At 42.6% G+C, this 21822-nt stretch overlaps 1 protein-coding gene across 1 annotated transcript in view; it reads right to left on the bottom strand.

The window, feature by feature from the left end:
- The window catches only part of ACOT12 (acyl-CoA thioesterase 12), a 60991-nt gene that overhangs the window by 28605 nt on the left and 10564 nt on the right, over positions 1–21822 (bottom strand). Inside the window, exons 5-7 of the mRNA XM_069751118.1 lie at positions 13446–13581; positions 9863–10019; positions 2283–2402 (exon numbers count right to left, since the gene is read on the bottom strand). Coding sequence (XP_069607219.1) covers positions 2283–2402; positions 9863–10019; positions 13446–13581 — 413 coding nt within the window. The remainder of the gene's footprint in view (positions 1–2282; positions 2403–9862; positions 10020–13445; positions 13582–21822) is intronic.

Raw genomic sequence — 21822 nt, forward strand, 5'->3', positions numbered from 1 at the left:
ATTGCATTCTTTGGATGTCAGTGTGAACAACGTACCCAATAAATTATTCTCCTGATATCACCTGGAAAACTATTGACCAGCAGGTTCTAGCTCAATCACATTATCAAATTTTTGGTCCAAATGCTGTTCATGAAAAAACACGGACAGCATTCCGACCAATGTTATTCAATGAGGCAGTTAACATTTTTTTTTTCACTGAATGGAGGAAACAAGTGCATGCTGTCATTTTGGTTTTTTCACACAAACAGCGGATGAGACTCGCTCATTCTAGTCTAGAGGGAGTGTTGGAAAGAAAAAAAAAATACATGAAGTTACAGTATACCATCAGTGTTTTACGGATATTACATTGCATTTCTGTAACAGAAAACTATTCAGTCTTGTTATGATTAATATCTACTGCTGTTAAAAAACACAGATTGCACATGGACAAGTGAGAAAAATAAAAATTGTTCCAAATTTTCTGGATGAAACTCTAAAACAGTTTTTATACTCCTGTGTGAATCAACCCCCATACCTCAGAGTCTCCAGAGGAGAAGATATGAAGACTAATTCACTCATATATACATCTACATACCGTCCCCTCTGGAGAAAGTGTTTTTAATGTGGGTAGAGACCGATCTTCCTCTGCCATGTAGTAAAACATTGTGTACACCCTTTTATGTCATCTGCAATGGTTTAATAATGACAAATATTAAAGCCAATGGCCACAGGTAAGAGGGGGCTGTGGGTAAGTTATGGAAGACCCTTTCAGGAATATACGTTTTCTCCAGCGTCTCCTTCCACTGTTACTTGTCAATACTATACAAGTGCGTGCCTCTTACACATTGGGTCATGTTGATAACATTGTCTAGTCTAAGGTTGAACTGCTGAAGAATTGTACAGTCTTAAACGCACCAAATTTATCATAGAAGTTCCTGCTCTTTGATGAATCAGACCTTAGACTAGAAAGTCGCAAATGTCAGACTTATCAAAAGATTTTACAACAGTATTCTGCCATAAACACCTACGAAATGCATAATTTTGGTGCAACAAGACTGCATTAAAGTTTGCAACTTTTAGAATTGTATTATTTTGGCCTACAAAGTGCGTAGAGCTAGACAAGGGCGTGGGGATTTCCACTCGCCAAATTCATGATGAGGACGGTGTTCACTACTCCAGCAGGGACTGGATGCATACACCTCTGGATCAGGAGTGACTGACTCCAGCCCGTCCCCGCATCAAGATGGATGTGAACAATGTCTGTCTTGATGAATCGGGTCTTAAGTTTACACCTCCTATTCTATGCGACTTACTTTGTGCCAAAAATATTTTCAGGCTCTTTTGGTGCAGTGTCACATTAGGCCATCTCCCATTTGCAGTAAGATTATTCCCCCTTTTTGAAAATATTGCCACAATTTGAAGTATTTAGCTATATAAATGCCTCTGTCTTTGAATAGTATTATCTAAACTTTCATTCCTATCTTGCGAAGGGTCTCATACTAGAGTATGAGTGGTCTCTAGGCTAGATGGAGTAATGTCAAATATGCCATCTTTTCACTAACAAATTAAACCAAAAAGGATAGGACAAGATACCCATGCCCTTTTTTATTCATTGCATCGTTTTAAAATGAATCTCTCAGCAGGTTTTCATTCTTCAAATTCAGGATAGCAGGTGCTAGGGGCAGCGACTTGTCACTTGTTAGTCTGTGTGCTGTTAAAATACAATAAGTGTTTTTTCAGCAGGAGATTATCACTGCCAGACTCCCACATGCCAAGTGGTCAAACCACGCCCCTAGCACTGATTAGCAGCTTTTTGTCAATATACAAATGTAAACAGGAAGCTCCAAATTTCAGGTATGGGTGGGGTTAGCTTTCTGAGCTCTGCTTCATGCTACATCTAAAATTTTGACTGCCCCAAGTAAACTAAGTGATACACCGCTGGAATCAGGATCTCTTTTCCTGTATCATGCTGCTGTCAGATGAGGTAGCAAAAACCTGTTGACAGATTCCCTTTAAGCTTCTATTGAGCCACATATCCTATCAACAATGGGCAAAATGGACAATCAACAACCGGATCCACTTTTTCAATAAAAATCCCTAACTACTGACCCCTCTAAGGAACTGAAAATTAATTTGGGTACATACTATACCATTTAAAATTAAATTTTGTGAATGCCATTATGGAAATGTGGTGAAAAAAAGAAACACTTTCAGTGAAATCAAAAACAATATTAAATCAAAAGTTTTGAGAGCTGGATTTTGCATTCGCTCCTTATCCAATTATTCAAAATGTCTGATAATACCTTTTTTGAAAAGTGTTATTCACAATCGCCCTAAACACCAGTCTGTCGCCTACAGTGGATGGGCCTCTGAATTTGAACATATCCACAGACTTCAGAATTGCATGTGTTCGACAAAGACGGCTGTAGAGGAGAATAAAAAAACTCAAGTAAAACTATACATTTTATAAAAAGACCAATCCTGCTGACATTCAATGACTAGCACATGGTGCTCCAACTTTCACCCACCCAAAGAATCACGGGGCAGAGTGGCATCCGTGCATCACAACAGATTGCCAAGGCAACAATACACTATGTTCCAAATTATTATGCACAAAGAGTTTAGGAGTGATAAGGTTAGAATATTTTTGTTTGTCATGTAAACTCATTGATGGTGATGTGTCAGGGCTCTTTATATCACTGAAAGCAATTGCAGATACCTGTGCAAATTAGTTTGGCAGGTGTGTCCAAATAAAGGCAAGACTACTTAGGGTATGTGCACATGTTGCAGATTTCCTGCAGAACTGCAGCTTTTTTTTCCGCGCAGAAACGCTGCAGATCTGCACATGATTTACAGTACAATGTAAATCAATGGCAAAATAAAAACGTTGTGCTAATGGTGCAGAAAATTCTGCACAGAAAACGCAGCAGATTCAAAAAAGGACCATGTCAATTCTTTGTGCTGCGTTTCTGCACCTATTCCATAATAGAAATCTGCAGGGGTAAAAAAGGAAGAAATCTGCACAAAAATCTGCAACGTTTGCACAGAACAAAAAAAGGTGCAGATTCTGAGCTGCGTTTTCTGCCAAGAAATTCAGAATCTGCACAGAAAATTCCACAGTCAAATCTGCAACGTGTGCACATAGCCTTAAGGAGGCTGTTCCACATTATTAAGCAGCCTACATTTTTTGCCAAAATGGGAAAGAAAAAGGATGTGTTGACTGTAGTGTTGAGCGATACCGTCCGATATTTGAAAGTATCGGTATCGGATGGTATCGGCCGATACCGATATCCGATACCAATACAAGTCAATGGGACACAAATATCGGAAGGTATCCTCTATGGTTCCCAGGGTCTGAAGGAGAGGAAACTCTCCTTCAGGCCCTGGGATCCATATTCATGTGTAAAATAAAGAATAAAAATAAAAAATATTGATATACTTACCCTCGGACGCGCCCTGGTTGTAACCGCTGCAACTGCCATGATTCCCTTCCTAAGAATGAGCGCGTAAAGGACCTTCGATGATGTCGCGGCTAGTGATTGGTCGCGTGACCGCTCATGTGACCGCTCACGCGACCAATCACAAGCCGCGACGTCATCGAAGGTCCTTCACGCGCTCATTCTTAGGAACAGAAGCATGGCGGTTGCAGCGGTTACAACCAGGGCGCGTCTGAGGGTGAGTATATCAATATTTATTTTTATTCTTTATTTTACACATCAATCTTCATCCCGATACCAATTCCCGATATCGCAAAAATATCGGAACTCGGTATCGGAATTCCGATACCGCAAATATCGGCCGATACCCGATACTTGCGGTATCGGAATGCTCAACACTAGTCGGCTGCTGAGAAGCAACAAATTATGGAGTATTTGGGTCAAGGCATGACTACAATCAACATTGCCAAGACACTTCATCGTGATCATCGCACAATCAAGAGTTATGTAGCTGATTCCCAGTATTCACGTGTGCATGCTGATAAGGAAAAATTGAGGACTCTTTCCAACAGGCAATTGCGTAAGGTTAAAAGAGCAGCTGCAAAAATGCCTTGTCATAGCAGCAGACAAGTTTTTCAAGCTGCTGGTGCCTCCAACGTCCCCAGAACAACAAGATGCAGGGTCCTTCAGAGGTTTGCAGCTGTGCGTAAGCCATCCTGTCGACCACCTCTATCCACTGCACACAAGCAGAAACGGCTCCAGTGGGCCAAACGATACCTGAAGATTGACTTCCAAACTGTTCTGTTCACCGATGAGTGCCGTGCAACGCTCGATGGTCCAGATAGATGGAGTGGAGGATGGCTGGTTGATGGACACCCCATGAAAACACGGCTAAGGCGCCAACAAGGAGGAGGTGGAGTCATGTTTTGGGCTGGAATCATAGGGAGAGAGATTGTCGGCCCCTTTATGATCCCTGAAGGGGTAAAGATGAACTCCATAATGTATGTGGAGTTTCTAAAACAACACTTCCTGCCATGGTTCAAGAGGAAGAACCGTGCTTTCCGCAGCAAGATCACCTGACCGCGACGTCATCAAAGGTCCTTCACTCACCGCACTCTTAGGAACGGAGGGAGACGCTAGCAGCGCTGTGAGCCAGGGGCCGTCCGAGGGCGAGTATTTCCATGTTTTTTATTTTTATTCTTTATTTTTTACATGAATATGGATCCCAGGGCCTGAAGGAGAGTCTCCTCTCCTCCAGACCCTGGGAACCACACGCCGTATAAGATGACTGGGCGTATAAGATGACCCCCGTCTTATACGGCGGGCATATCCCAAATTCCATATTTTATATGGAAAAGTTGGGGGTCGTCTTATACGCCCAGTCGTCTTATACACCAGAAAATACGGGTACTGTTTTCATAGGCAGTTTGTTCCAAAACATTGCAATTATACTAGAATAGTAGATGACTGGAAAATAACAATGACTGCAATTCAGATAGGTAATTTAGAGAAAATATGAGGAAATATTATTTGCATAATAATTTGGAACACAGTGTAATATATTTTTTTAAAAATTATATACGGTATATATAATGATCGCTATGATCTTAGAAATGAAGGGACAGCAATGCTATATATTTTGTACAAATAAAAAAAAAAAAAATACCGGATTACTTACCGGTAATGCTCTATTCAGAGCCCACAACAGCACCCACTAGAGAGAGGGGATCTGCCGCTAGGAACAGGAAACCTACAGAGAGCTAAAAGGGGCTGCCCCCCCTTGCTCCTCAGTTGTATTACAGAGAATAGGAGGAACCGCTGCCAGGCTTCAGTTAATAGGCTCAGTAAAATGTACATATTCACAAACTTATACTATATCTTTAACTTATTCACACCTCACCACCAAGGCACCTCGTGCTACTATAAAAAGGGAGGGATGTGAGTGGGTGCTGTCGTGGGCTCTAAAAAAAGAGCATTACCAGTAAGTAATCCGGTATTTTCTATTCGCCACGACAGCACCCACTAGAGAGATTTACAGAGACTAATTTGGGTGGGTTGACCATGTCAAGGACCGATATTCCAAAGGTTAGATCAGAGGAGGAAGAAAGATCTAATCTATAGTGCTTATAAAAAGTACTAGGTGAAGACCAGGTTGCAGCCTTACATATAAGGTCTATTGGCACATCTGCCTTCTCCACCCAGGAAGCCGACAAGGCCCTTGTAGAGTGTGCTCCCACATGTAGTGGTGGATCTCTTCCTTTAGCCTTATATGCCAGAATTATGGCCTCTCTGATCCAGCGTGACAACGTATTCTTTGTAACTTTGGAGCCTTTGTTCTTACCCTGGAAAGACACAAAGAGAGCCCTACTCTTTCTCCAGTCTTCTCTAAGTAGGCTAAAATAGTTCTCTTAACATCTAGGGTATGAAGTTTCTCCTTCTCTGGAGTTGAGTGATCTTCATAAAAAGTAGGCAGGAAGATCTCTTGGGATCTATGAAACTTAGTAGCAACTTTAGGAAGATGGAGTAATTTTAAAGATGGACTAGTCCTGTCAGGTGTTACTGATAAAAACGGAGGATCTATTGACAAGGCTTGGAGATCGCTCACTCTCCTAGCAGATACCAATGCTACTAGTAATACTGTCTTTAATGAGATATTTTTCAATGAGGCTGTATAAAGAGGCTCAAATGGGCTCTCTGTTAATGCGTCCCGGACCAAGCTTAGATCCCATTGTGGGATCTGTGGTATATGGATTGGTTTTGACCTTTCAAATGCAGATATAAAACGGGATATCCACCTATCCCTTGCAACATCATAATTGAAGAGAGCTCCTAGAGCTGAAATTTGAACTTTTAGCGTACTTACAGAGAGACCTAACTCAAGACCCTTCTGCAGAAACTCTAATATTGGAAATATGGGTATTTCAGAAGAAAATTGTGCTGTGTGGAACTCTAGAAACTTTCTCCAGACTGACAAATTTTTTTAGTAGATTGTTTTCTACTTTTCATGAGAGTACCTATCAACCCTTTAGAGAATCCTCTAAGATTTAATAACTGCCTCAAATTCCAGATTGTCAAGTTCATACCCTTTACCTGAGGGTGGAAGAATGGCCCTTGAGACAGCAGGTCCTTGTTCTGAGGAAGAATCCAGGGGTCTGTAATCGACATTGCCCTGAGCCATGAAAACCATGGCCTCTTGGGCCAAAATGGAGCTATCAACAGCACTCTTGCCCCTTCCTCCCTTATTTTTCTGATAATTATAGGTAGAAGATTCCATGGGGGAAAGGCATAAGCCAGACTGAATGTCCATGGAACTTATAGGGCTTCGAATATGTACGGATTGTCCTGTCTGCACAACGAGGCAAATGTTCTGACCTGTCGGTTGGACCATGTTGAAAATAAGTCTGAGGCACTCCCCATCAAGTAGTTATCAGTCTGAAGATTTTTCTGTTGCGCATCCATTCTCCTTGATGAAGGGTGTGGCGGCTGAGAAAATCGGCACAAAAATTGTCTATACCCCTGATGTGTACTGCCGATAAGGACAAAAGATGATTTTCAGCTAGTATGATGTCTGATTAAACTTTCATGAGAGTGTTTGACCGTGTACCTCCCTGATTGTTTAGGTATGCCACCGCGGTGGTGTTGTCGGACAAGACCCTTGTATGGGAGCCCCGTAGCTGCAGAAGAAAGTGGAGTATGGAATAATATATTGCTCTTAATTCTTTTACATTAGAAGAGTCATAAGATTCTGTTCTGGACCAAAGACCCTGAACCATTTGCTCCTGAAAATGTGCACCCCAGCCCCCTGGACTAGCATCTGCGGTTACTATGTTTGAAGGAGTTATTACCCAAGAACTCCGCCTGAGATTTTTTTCGGTCCAACCACCAGGTAAGGGAGCGAACTACATCTAATGTTAGAGACACTGTGTGATCTAAATGTCCCCGTTTTTTAATGTCCTCTTCTAATACAAAACTCTGCAGTTGTCTAGTATGAATCTGTGCCCATTGAACCGCAGGAATACATGAAGTTAATGAACCTAGCAAGGACATGGCACTTCTTAATGACAAACTACGTTTCTCAATCGCTAGGTTCACCTTATTAATTATGGATGTCTTCTTATCCTCAGGAGCAAACATTCCTGGCTCACTGAGTCTAGAAGAAGTCCAAGGAACTTTTGACATGTTAACGGCTGGAGTCTGGATTTTTCCCAATTGATAATCCAGCCAAGTCTTTGCAGAGAAAAACACTTCCTCCAACCTCTTCACACTGAAGGGGGGATTTCCCTACGATTAGTAGGTCATCCATGTACGGAATGACCAGTGTATCTTTTACCCGTAGAAAGGACATAACCTCTAATAATAATTTGGTAAAAATTCTCAGAGCCATAGACAACCCAAAGGGCATTGCTCTAAAGTGCAGATGACAAATCTGGCCATCCATTACTACCGCCACCCTGAGGAATTGCTGGTGTGATTGGTGTATAGGGAGATGATAAGTAGCATCTTTAAGATCCAAGACCACCATATAGCAACCAGGAAACAGATTTTTTTTTTTTTATAGCTGAACGTATGGACTCCATCATAAACTTACAAGATACAGCTACAAATCCCTTCTGTCCCTGTTTATTCCACTCCCTTTTAACAAGGTCCTTAATGGTCTGAATTACAGGAAATACATGACCCTTTTGCTGGGAGAGACCTGCAAACATAACCTCCGGCGGCATTTGGGGTTCTTTGGATTCTGATAACCCCATTGTGTTTCTCACAGATTTTACCAAATTTTTCATACTGTCAGTAGGAAAACACACATCGTCCTCTTCCTCTGAGGAATTAGAAGCCTGAGAGACGTCGGAATTAATTTCCCCACTTTCTGCAGACGTGTCTGCTCTAGGTGATGGTGCTGTTTTGCTTCTCCTCTCAATATTCATAGAAGGGCCACCACTTAATTTTGAAGCTCCTCACAGATCATAAGACGAATATCATCCATCTTGACCGATCCCTCCTGTTGTAAGGTATTACCTATACAAATCTGACATAACCTTTTTGTATAGGAGTCAGGCAGGGGTTCAGCACATAACGCACACTGCCTATGTTTTGTTCTGCCAGTCTTTTTTGTCCATGAGAAATAAAAGCAGAGGAGACCACCATAAGCCTCAAGGAAATTATTTTTAGACTCACCCGGATTTATGATCATATACCGGCTGTAGGGTTGTTTGGTTGGCCTGGGGTGTAGAACAGCTTGATCCTTTGTTCTCCCCTGATTTCTCAGTGGAATCACTCACTTGAGTGTCCACTACCTTTCCTCCTGGTATCACCACTAGGTAAAATTTGCTCCTCCAGTGGGCGCTCAGCAATATCCTCCTGAGACGACATGTTTGCGCACGCTCTACTACACTAAGCAGCTTTATATAGTGTAGGCTACGGTTTCAAACACACCCCCTTTTTTTTCCATTACCTATCCAGGGGAAAGGCCTTGCTGTCAAGATACACCGGACCACCGCATCGGAGAAAGAAAACATGGCATCCACACAGGAAACACCATTCTAACCCCGCCACCCTGGAAGTTCAACAACAACTTCCGGGACGCCAATGCTACTGCGCATGCATCCATACTTCACGGCGCGGCTGAAGACACCGCTACTGAGGGGGGTAAGAGTCGCGCCTGCAGCCACACTGCACCTCCCTGGGGGAATGAAAAGGAGAAAGGAGGCACAGACAGCCTCGCGGCACTCAGCTGTAAGGTATTGGCACTGTGCCTGCAGCCACACTGCGCCGCACACATCTCCACTCCTGACCATGGCACAGCTGGAGGGGGGTACTTACCGACTCTGTACCATGCGGTGGACCATACAACAATGTCCCAGCAGGGAGACTGTAGAAAAATACCGGAAATCCCTGTGATGAAAACAGAGGAGGGGGGAGCCAGCTCTGGAGCCCCTGCCGCTCAGCAGAGTCATACAGGCGGCAGTCCAGGCTGGTGTTTCCTCTTCATTGCTTAATCTCCAGAGATTCTTCTCTGTGGGTTCCCATCTAGGAACAGGAAACCAACTGAGGAGCGAGGGGGGCCGCCCCTTTTATCTCTCTGTAGGTTTCCTGTTCCTAGGGGAGGATCCCCTCTCTCTAGTGGGTGCTGTCGTGGCAAAAAAAAAAAAAAAAAAATATATATATATATATATATATATATATATATATATATATATATATATATATATATATATATATATATATATATATATATATTTTAATTATTTTTATTTGTAAAAAGTATATAGCATTGCTGTCCCTTCATTTCTAAGATCACAGAGGGCCCCACAGGACACCACTAATACAAATACTATGGCAGAAGAAATAGTACGTTTTCGGTAATCATCCGCTCTGGATTTCTGAGCAATAGACTAACAAATTTAAAAAAAAAAAAAAACCTTTTCCGAAATCTCTCAGGTTATCACCTGGCAGAGATGTTGGCTACAGTTTCCATCCATGCCATGATTTGACCCCCGAATGTATTTCCCTGATGGTTTGCATGGGGTGGAAGAACCAGTTCTATACTTTCTACTCGAGTGCAGTCTGTAGAGATCTTGTTGTTGTCTTTTTCCCAGTCTACATCTAAAAGTAAAAAAAGACAATGAATTGTAACAAAAGAAAAGTATTGATAACATTCTACACCATCGCTTACACTGTGAATATTCATGTCAATTTATGCTGTATACATGGTAAGTGTGTACGCTATAAACATTGTGCATATTCTGCCTTATGCAACAAGATTGCCGAGGGCATCGCTACAGGAGGAGAGGGCAGTTGTGTGCACCCTGAGGGTGCATAAGAAAACAGCATTTTAATGGCACATAGTGGGAAGGAGGCAAAAGCCTTAAGCCATGCCTTTGAATAATGTATTATCCATCTTATTTTTGTACCAATTTTGCATTCTATAAATTTAATACACGGGAGAAATATCTATGACAGACTCCTCTATAGCAGCAGCTGCAAAAATGACCAGGATCACTGCATTTTGGACAACCATAATATGTTTACTTTTTATAACAATTTAACATTTCCTTAGAAACAAAAACTAAAATGATGCATTATTATGTTATATATTTAAGAGATGTACCAGATTAGAAAAGGATCCGCTTTTCTCTAAAGTCGGCTCTCATCCTACTGGCGGCTTCTGGAATAACAGTCTTACAGCATTCATTTGAATAGGGGCTAGCTGTGGTGCCAGGTACACTCCATGGATAAGAGTGGCATCACTTTGGGAAAATTGGAAGACCCTATTCCAATCCAATACAACTGTATGGAAGTTTTTATAGTGTAAAATTATGATGTTTTGCTTATATAGCACTATCATATTCTGCAGCATTTAGATACATAGTGAATAATCGAATTCACGGTGAATTACACATCTAAAGGCGAGAGGAGATGCTCACAAATTGATGTTGGATGTCCACTATGTAAATAGTGTTGATACCAAGGGCACCATAAAGAAAAGGCTGGGAGAAGAAGAAGGAGGGGGTAAAAGGATATTGAAAGAGGATTAGATATCTTTAGCTTGTGATGGGGAGTGGGAGAGGTTCAGTCTGACAAAACATGACTTACTTAAAAATATATATTATATACAGTGGGGGAAATAAGTATTTGATCTCTTGCTGATTTTGTAAGTTTGCCCACTGACAGACATGAACAGTCTATAATTTTAAGGGTAGGTTAATTTTAACGTTGAGAGATAGAATATCAAAAATAAAATCCAGAAAATCATTGTATAAATTATATAAATTTGCATTTTGCAGTGAGAAATAAGTACCGTATTTATCCCCCTGCAACTAAAACTTAATACTTGGTGGCAAAACCCCAGGTGGCAAGCACAGCAGTCAGATGTTTTTGCAGTTGATGATGAGGTTTGTGCACATGTCAGCAGGCTTTTTGGTCCACTCTTTGCAGATCATCTCTAAATCATTAAGATTTTGAGGCTGTCGCTTTGCAACTTGGAGCTTCAACTCCATGCATAAGTTTTTTATGGGACTAAGGTCTGGAGACTGGCTAGGCCACTCCATGACCTTAATGTGCTTCTTTTTGAACCACTCCTTTGTTGCCTTGGCTGTATGTTTTGGGTCAGTGTCTTGCTGGAAGACCCAGCCATGACTCATTTTTAAAGTCCTGGTGGCGGGAAGGAGGTCGTCACTCAGGATTTTAAGGTACTTGGCTCCATCCATTCTCCCACTGATGCGGTGAAGTAGTTCTGTGCCCTTAACAGAGAAACACCCACAAAACATAATGTTTCCACCTCCATGCTTGACAGTGGGGACGGTGTTCTGTGGGTCATAGGCAGCATTTCTCTTCCTCCAAACACGGCGAGTTGAGTTAATGCCAAATACCTCAATTTTTGTCTCATGTTTGATCAATGAACACAGGCGGAATCACAGAGCGTACAAAGGAGGGCGGTGCTTTGGGTGGAGCGGGGTGTCCACTGCGTCCAAAGTGCTGGTATTACGCCATGTGGAAACATACCCTTATAAAAGTATTTTAAAAAAAGAGAAAGGTGGAGCGCACTCACCGGAGTAGAAATGTCATACTTTTATTCGGACATACAATACTGCGGCAGGGAGGGGTGTGGAGACAAACGGCGGCCGTTTTGTGCATACAGCACTTCAACGGGTCCTGACCTGGTGAGTGCGCTCCACTTTTTTCTCTTTTTTTATACTGTTGTGGATATTTTTTGGAAGCAGCACCCAGGATGTACATGGAGAAACATCAGTACGGCCAACACAGCTAAGAAGGATTAGAGGCATTAGGGTCTAAGATTGCAGCAGTGCGGAGGTATTTTTTCTTGTGTTTTTTCAGAAGGATTGCATACCCTTATAAAAGGTGACTATGTACATCAGCTGTGTTTAATTCAGGTAACGAGTTGATTAGCAGTGTCTAACTGGTCTGTAGGAGCCAGAACTCTTAATAGTTGGTAGGGGATCAAATACTTATTTCTCACTGCAAAATGCAAATAAATTTATATAATTTATACAATGTAATTTCCTGAATTTTATTTTTGATATTCTATCTCAATATTAAAATTAATGAACCCACAAAATTATAAACTGTTCATGTCTTTGTCAGTGGGCAAACTTACAAAATCAGCAAGTGATCAAAAACTTATTTCCCCACTGTATAATATATATGCACTTAGTTTTGCGCACCTGCACAGGTGTTCTGAGGACTAAGATCCCTGAAAATTCATAAGACTGAACCTGACTGCATGTGCGCAAGTTCAAGAAGTTGAGCCATCCACAACCTGTCTCCTCCATGCATTTGTTACATGGTCTCCCGGTACTTACCTACATGAAACCTTCAATCCTCACAAGATCTCCTTCTCTATTCCCCTATTATCTCTTCTTCTCACAACCGCATCCAAGACTCCTCCCGTGCATCCCCCATACTCTGGAACTCTCTACTCCAACACATCAGACTCTCACCTACCATATAAACCTTCAAAAAGAACCTGAAGACTCACCTCTTCTGACAAGCCTACAGTCTGCAGTAATCCTCAACCTACTGAACCGCCGCACAACCAGTTCTACCCTCTCCTAGTGTACCCTCACCCATACCCTGCAGACTGTGAGCCCTTGCGGGCAGAGACCTCCCTCCTTCTGTACCCGTTAGTGCCTTGTTATTGCTCAGTTTTATTGTATTTGTCTATATTTGCCCCCTTTTCACATGTAAAGCGCCATGGAATAAATGGTGCTATAAAAATGTATAATAATAATAAAAAGAAAACAACGTGCACCAAGTACTTGCGTTGCATTGCTTCTGCATCATAAGTAATGTTACAAACATGCTCAAAAGTTCCAACACATTATGTTGTTTATCTACCGTAATATTCTCTCAGACACTAATTAAAGGCCAATATTTTGAAGGGGTGGGGGGGAAGTGAAGGATAATAAAGATGTTCATAGTGGAAATAGGTAGACAGTGGCTCCATCACACAAGGTCACTTTACTTATTTTTCCATGTGAGTATATTGTTAAGCACATTTAGCTTACAAACCATAAAAGGTGCAGCCATCTTCCATCAAATTGTTATAGGAGTCTTCATGATAAAGTCGTATACGCCTCCTCTCCGCTGCCAGGCTGTACTCCAAGTAATCCTGCGCACCCTGAAGCCTCACTGGTTTTAGATTAACCTGTAAAAAAAGTGATAACATTTTATTCCAAGTAACAGCAATAAAATATAGACTGATAACTAATAACTTGTTGCCTTAAGACCAGGCGACTGTTGTGTGCTTAGTAGGTTACGGCCAATGATCTCCACAATGGAGGTGGTTTAGACACACAGCCCTATAGACGATGCACGTGGATTTAGGGGACACTTGTTTAATGCCTCTCCTGAGCAATGAAGTGCCATGTAATAAGGCCCTGTCATTTCCCACAACTTGGGAATCATACAGCATTATATTAGTGCTGTTGCATTGATATGCAATAAGGTTTACCTTTTAGATGTTTGTCCTCCCTCTCTCCCCGGCTTCCTCCCTAGTTCTTACATCAGTAACCCCTCCCTTCTTCCTCATTCTTTGTACTGTATGTCAGCCATTTTAAGAAGCTTATGTCTTTGCATCTCTGGTTCAGATTTTTGATCAAAAACAGTATTACTAAGAACGGAGTTATTTAAATGCACTTGCTTTTTACTTGTTTAATTACAGCAGGTTTTTTTTGCTCATTTTGTTTCTTGTAGGTTTTGTACTAATGTAATTGAGCCCAACTACAAAAATTCAGCTTGAAAGTAAACCTTCTGGAGTGGAGTTAAACGGTTTCTCCACTACTAGGACAACACCTTCTTGAACTAAATGTTTCACCCTCAATTAAGTTAAGTTTTTTGCGGCCCTCGAGGAATGCAGTTTGACACCTCTGACATACAGTATATGTCGCTTTGTAATTTCATTGTATTAATTTTCTCAAATTTAAGGTTGCAACTTGAAGTCTGGCAGATTCACAGGTAGACTTGCCCATCAGGAGCCTTGTGGTCACCATACTATTCTGTAGCCAGTTTGTTATAAAATATGTGAGTGCCTTAGAAAATATGCTGCTTATACAGTAATGGAAGTGTTGTCTGACCCCATCCAACAATAAGAGGTCTTCTGGTCAAGCGTTTATTTCTGGATCATTTCATGGTGCCTTATTGATAGGGTTTAGTTCTGCCTGTCTTAGGAGTTCTCCTTCGCATCATATCTCCTTAAGAACCAGGCTCCTTCATCAGGCAGGTTTACTGATGAATTACTGATACAAGGGCACAACTTTGAAGATGTTACAAGATATCACGTGGTGGAGGGGTGATAACTTCTAGAGACAATCCGCAGTTATGAAAATAATTTTGTTTTTAAGAATGTCGGGTTCTTGTTTTAGTAATAGAAAAAAATCGGCTATAAGCCGCAGCCAGCTCACCAACCAGACCATAGATAATTGAGCACGGAGATTCGTCCAGACCAAGACGCCAAGCAATTGCAGTATACGAAAACGTGGAAACTCCAGCTCCAATAAAATGGCAAAATTCTTTATTAGTCCAACTTCATTAAAACGGACATCCTTACAGAGTTAACAGGGCGCAGGTGGTTACATGAATATAGGCAACGCGTTTCGATCACACAGGATCATGGGCGTGAATAAGATCCTGTGTGATCGAAACGCGTTGCCTATATTCATGTAACCACCTGCGCCCTGTTTACTCTGTAAGGATGTCCGTTTTAATGAAGTTGGACTAAAAGAATTTTGCCATTTTATTGGAGCTGGAGTTTCCACGTTTTCGTATACTGTTCTTGTTTTAGTACTTGTAAACTCGCCTGATGAAGGAGACTCTGTGCTCTGAAAGCTGCAAAAATAATTTTTCTAGTTAGCCAATAAACGTATCGCTCTTGGAATACTTTTGTCATTTTGGGCATGAAAGTATTAACATATATTTTGGTAGTGTGTTAGCTAGAAAAATCTAATAATTTCTATAGTACAACGTACCATAACTAGTGATGAGCGGACATGCTCAGATAATGTAAGCCCCCCCGCTCAGACAGCAGAAATATAGCGGGGGTCCCATGTCCACATAGGCCTGGCACATTCATTTATGCCATGAATATTAGGGGTCAAGTTGAGGTCAGGGTATTTACTGTTACTGTATGTAAAAGCAGTCAGATCTGGTTCTGACTGGCTTTTTGCCCGCCTAAATTTTTGATGGATGATTGGTTGTCAATCAGTTGCTGGGCAGATTTTGTTATGATATATACCTGAGCGCCGGCGTTGGATACTCAGTTCGCCGGCGCTTGAAGAAAAGAAGAGACCTCACCGAGGGATGGAGAAGCTCCTGCAGGAACTCCTATCAAGAGCCGGCGGGGAGGACGGGGAGGATTGGCTGAGGAGCTGCTTGGCCATGAAACCTCCATTAGCAGCCTCCGAAGCCGTTGCTCCTCCTCCTGTTCCGGAACCTGCGGTGCCAGCTGCGGGGCAAGAAATGGGAACTCCGGCTGCTGTGAGCCCTCCGGCGAGGACCAGAAGACAGAAGGCGGCTTCCTCCCCTGCTCCGTCTCCTGCGGCGTCCAGGCCCGGTCTGTCAGAAGCAAGCGGGAAGTCACGCCGCCGCTGCGCGTCGAAGTCTCGCAGCCCTCCGCGAGATTTCGGCGACCATCAGCTGGGTGAGCCGTCCACGTCATCGGGAGCGGCCGGAAGAGCCAGAAAGGGCACCGGCTGTAAAAGCGCTGCGGTGCCCCTCTCCGCTGGCGGCCGGTCGGCTCCTGCAGCTGCTGCACGGGGCTCGAGGTCTGCTCCGCCCCCCCTGTCATCTGATGAAGAGGAGGATCGTGACCCAAGACTTGTCAGGCAGCTGCGCTCACCCCATTCTGCGGGCTGGAGCGCAGGCTGTGAAGGAGGAAGAAGACCGGACGACCGACCTGCGAGGGGTGAGACTTGTAATGTCCCCTTGTCTGTCCCTCAGAGCCAGTTAAGAGACTTAATTAAATCCGTAGTAGCTGAAGCGTTAAGCGAGGCTAATAACTCATCTCGGGCAGCAGCTTCTCCTGCTCCTTTTCGCTCAGAAGCTCCTGCCCTTAGTATGCCTCCTTTGAATCCTTTCAAGGAGGCCTTAACTTGTGAGCTTTCCCCACTGGGATTCCATTTGAGCCCCTCAGTTAAGGAGCTCATTTGGAATAATCAATTTGTCAGAGAAGAAAGATGACAAATCTGACCATGATGACCCTAAACGTAGTATTAGGTCCTTTACTAACTGGGTCCAGGCGTTTGCCATCTATGCTGCCGTGTTGGGAGAGAAATCACCTAACCTTTGTAGTAATCTCTTCCAACACGTCGACATTATTTTGGAGGCTTATAAAAATTTTGGTGGCTCCGCATGGCTCAGTTATGATGAGGCATTTAGACATAAGCTGTCAGTTCATCCCGAAGTAAAATGGGGCTCCAAAGACATTGGTTTATGGATTAATCTCATGCTTCCTATGAGGAATGCTGGTACTAGGCAGCCTTCTGTTTCTGTCAGCAAAAAAGGTGTTTGTTTTGCTTACAATGATTCTTTCTGTAAGTGGAACAATAGTTGCCGTTTTCAGCATGAATGTTCTTTCTGTGGGAATTCCCACTCAATGTCCAAATGCTTTAAAAAGCAGGCTGCCCAGCAATCCTCTAAGGAATCAATTTCAAAGGGCTCAATCGCCAGTGAGGCTGGAAAAAATGGTCCACTGGCTAAGCAAATACCCAGACAAGGAGATCAGTAGTTTACTATATGACGGTTTCTCTCTAGGTTTTCGTGTTCCTCAATTCAAAGGTTCTGGTTGTGTTTTAGTTAAAAATCTCCCGTCCATTACCGACTTCCCTGATGTCGCTAGGGAAATATTTTTTTCTGAAATTGAGTTAGGCAGAGTCGCCGGCCCCTTTTTGTCTCCCCCATATTTAAATTTTCGCTTATCCCCCCTGGGTATTGTTCCCAAAAAGGAGCCGGGTTCTTTCCGGATGATTCACCACTTATCTTATCCAGTCAGCCAGTCACTGAATGATGAGGTGGACAAGACAATGTGTTCTGTCACCTACTCCTCCTTTGATGGCGCTCTGGATATGCTTAGAAAATTCGGCCCTAATGCCCTTATGTCCAAATCAGACATTAAATCTGCCTTCAGACTTCTCCCAGTTCATCCGGAGGGGTTTAATTCATTGGGTTTTCATTTTGATAACTGCTTCTTTTTTGACAAATGCCTTCCTATGGGTTTTTCCCTGTCCTGTTTCTATTTTGAGAATTTTTCCCGCTTTTTGCATTGGGTTTTGGAATCTAGCGGTTGTGAGGCAGGTATTCTACACTATCTAGATGACTTCCTTTTTGTTGGCCCATCCCAATCTATGTCTTGTGAAAATACTCTTTCTAGGTTTCTTGAATTGTGTGCATTTTTTGGAGTCCCAATTGCCCACGAGAAAACAGTAGGCCCTTCTTGTCGCATTGAATTTTTGGGCATCATGATCGATTCGGTCAAAATGGAAACCGTCCTGCCCCAGGAAAAAGCTTCGTAGTTCTCTGGAAAACTTACTAGCAAAAGACAAAATCACTCTTAAGGAGCTTCAGTCCCTGGTGGGGCTACTGAACTTTTCCTTAAGGGTCATTCCGATTGGCAGGGTTTTTTCCAGGTCGCTTTACGAAGCTACTAAGGGGCATTCTTCCCCCAATTCTCATATCAGATTGTGTTCCGAGGTGAAAGAGGACGCCAGAATCTGGCTAGCATTTTTAGCGGGTTTTAATGGCAGATCAATAATCCAATCTCCTTTTGTCTCTTCGGATTCTATTCCCCTCGTTTTTTCTGCAGACGCCACTCTAGGAGTAGCTTGTTTGTTTCAATCTCACTGGGTATCCCTGGACTGGCCTGTCAATTGGGTTGCTAGAAAATTAAACAAGAACCCTTTTATTACTGAGCTTTTGTCAATCCTTGTATGTATTTGCTTATGGGGCCGTGAATTGCGAAATTCCAGGGTTCTACTACATTCCGCGAATCAGGCAGTAATTTTTTCAATCAATACCCTATCATCCAAAAATGCGAATGCAGCAAAAATTTTGAGAAAATTGGTTTTGGAATGTTTGAACTGCAATATTTGGTTAAAGGCAGTCTCGGGAGGTGGTAAAGTTAGTTATTTAACTGATCTTATATTGCATCGTCAGTGGCTTGATTTTTATCTACAGGTCCCAATGGCAGACAGAGGCGTACGATTGCCCCCTTTCAATTCAGGACCTGATTCCGATATAATTCCTTATTTTATTCAGAATTCTTTATCAAACAGATCATGGGCTGATTACTCAGCTGCATGGAAGAAATGGGTCGATTTTTCTGTGCTTTTCGGTTTTGACGCCTCTGTTCCTGACCCGACTTCGGCTTTGAAATTCGCAGAGTCTTTGGTCAAGCAGGGCTTATCTTACTCCGCAATAGCCAAAAGCTTTGCGGGAGTCTCTTTCATTTTGAAATTACATGGCGGTACTGCGTTAACGGAATTTTTCTTAGTTAAGCAATTTTTGAAGGGCCTGAAAAGGGAAAGGTTTTTTCCGGATTCAAAGTGCCCTATTTCTATTTCTTTGTTAATTGACATTTGTTCTGCCCTTGCGCACGTTTGTAAGAATTTTGAGGAAGCGCTTTTGTTTAATTCCATATTTTCTATCTCCTTTTTTGGGGCACTGAGGGTCAGTGAGGTAGTATCAGCCAAGAAATCTGTTTCATCCGGGCTCATGCTTTCGGACGTCAGAATTTTTGAATCGTTTCTTCTTTTGCTTATCAGGAAGTCTAAAACGGATCAGCTGGGGAGAGGATCTGAACTAAGATTGAATTCGTTCCCTGAATCTAAAATTTGTCCTGTGGCTAATCTGTCCAAATGGATTACGTTTAGGCCTCCGGCTGAAGGCTCCCTATTTATTCATAGAGATTCTTCCCCGGTGACGGTTTTTCAATTCAATTTTATTTTGAAGAAGTGTTTGGCATTTTTGGGTAAAGGTCATCTCAAAATTGCTTCCCATTCTTTCAGAATAGGTGCGGCTACAGAAGCCTCAAGAGCTGGCCTATCTGACAATAGAATTAAAAGAATGGGAAGATGGGAGTCGAAAAGATTCAAAATTTATGTTCGTCCTGATTTATATCCCGATTAATTTTCATTTCTCTTATACCCTGCAGTTATTTGGATCGTTGGGCATTCATTTGTCTTCTGGGCTCAGAAGAGGGCCGGGCCTTCGATCATATTCTGAAAATCTGTCGTTCCATTCTTCTAGAGTTCAAGTCTTTTGGCACGGCATTCGCGGCCTGAAATGGCCTTCTTTGGTGTCCGAGGTAAAGAGTTGTTTGGATAAGTTCCCTTATCCGGATTTAATTGTAGTGCATCTCGCTGGGAATGACTTAGGAAGAATCAACACTTTGAATTTACTGGCCATTATGCGGTCAGATCTTACTTATTTAAGACAGACTTTTCCATTGTCTGGTGTCGTTTTTTCAGAAATCATTCCCAGGCGTGCTTGGCACTGTAATCAGCTTTCATTTTTGGATAAGATCCGGAAGAGGGTTAATTTCTCCATGAAGAAGTTTTTACCTCTTATTTCTGGGTTTTCTTTTAGACATACAGACTTAGAAGGCTTTTTACCAGGGATGTTCAGAAATGATTTGGTTCATTTGTCCGATATCGGACTTTATATATTTCATCTTAACATGGGCAATATAATCGAAAAATGGCTGTGTGGTTTGGGGGGGGGGGGGGGCCTCGGCTCTTTGAACCTTGGCCTTTTGGGTAAAAATCACTCAACTTTGGATTTGGTTTCTGGAAGTTTATGGACATTTGGACTTATGAACTTATGGATATTATTTATTGGTTATTTATTTAATTAATTGGATTTTGTAACCCAAAATAAAACCTCACGGCCATTTATTCCAACCATTAAAGGTGTCTTGTGATTATTATAATTATAGTTATAGGCCTTATGGGGACATGTTATCCGAGCATGCTCGGGCGTTGGAGTATTTCAGGCGTGCTCGGATAATATGTTCGAGTCGCCGCGGCTACATGATTCACGGCTCTTACACAGCCACAACACATGCGGGGATTGCCTGTTTGTTAGGCAATCCCCGCACGTGTTGTGCCTGTCTAAACCAGGAGACATGCAGCTACAGGGATTTGAACATATTATTCGAGCACGCCTGAGATACTCGGAGAATGCATTATCCGAACACGTTCGCTCATCACTGAAGTACAAAATGCGGCATCTTCTGTAATGTAGCTTCCCCATAACGGCTTATATGAATTTGTTGTGGTTGCTGAAAAATGTTGTGTTTTTAACCTGTCACTTTGCAGTTTTTCTCGAATCACTTAAGTTACATAAAACTGCAGACTCATTCACAGCCCAAGTGTGTCACAGTTAATGATTACAGCTCTTGTCCTGTAGTAACACCTTGTAACTTTGAACACACACACACTATAAAACATAGATGACCAGAAGATAACGGAACTCATTGCCTGACCTTTCCCATACTGAGATAACAGACCAATTGGGGGCAAAACAAAAAGTAAACTTAGACTTTGTGACACCATGAGCGACGTTAAGGCCCCTTCACACTTAGCGACGCTGCAGCGATACCGACAACGATCCGGATCGCTGCAGCGTCGCTGTTTGGTCGCTGGAGAGCTGTCACACAGACCGCTCTCCAGCGACTAACGATGTCGGTAACCAGGGTAAACATCGGGTAACTAAGCGCAGGGCCGCGCTTAGTAACCCGATGTTTACCCTGGTTACCATGCTAAAAATAAAAAAAAACAAACACTAGATACTTACCTACCGCTGTCTGTCCTCCAGCGCTGCGCTCTGCTTCTCTGCTCTCCTCATGTACTGGCTGTGAGCCGGAAAGCAGAGCGGTGACGTCACTGCTCTGCTTTCCGGCTCACAGCCAGTACAGGAGGAGTGCAGAGCACAGCGATGGAGGACAGACAGCGGTAGGTAAGTATGTAGTGTTTGTTTTTTTTTACTTTTAGCATGGTAACCAGGGTAAACATCGGGTTACTAAGCGCGGCCCTGCGCTTAGTTACCCGATGTTTACCCTGGTTACCAGTGAAGACATCGCTGGATCGGTGTCACACACGCCAATCCAGCGATGTCAGCAGGAGTCCAGCGACGAAATAAAGTTCTGGATTTTTTTCAGCGACCAACGATCTCCCAGCAGGGGCCTGATCGTTGGTCGCTGTCACACATAACGATTTCATTAACGATATCATTGCTACGTCACAAATAGCAACGATATCGTTAACAATATCGTTATGTGTGAAGGTACCTTTAGAGTGTAAGTTCTCCTGAACGCATATTCTGCACCATAAATTTAAAAAAAAAAAAAAAGAAGAAGGAATACTACTGTGTGTAAATCAATGACGTTACTGATCAG

The sequence above is a fragment of the Ranitomeya imitator genome, chromosome 1, assembly GCF_032444005.1.
Source record: "Ranitomeya imitator isolate aRanImi1 chromosome 1, aRanImi1.pri, whole genome shotgun sequence".
NCBI lineage: Eukaryota > Metazoa > Chordata > Amphibia > Anura > Dendrobatidae > Ranitomeya > Ranitomeya imitator.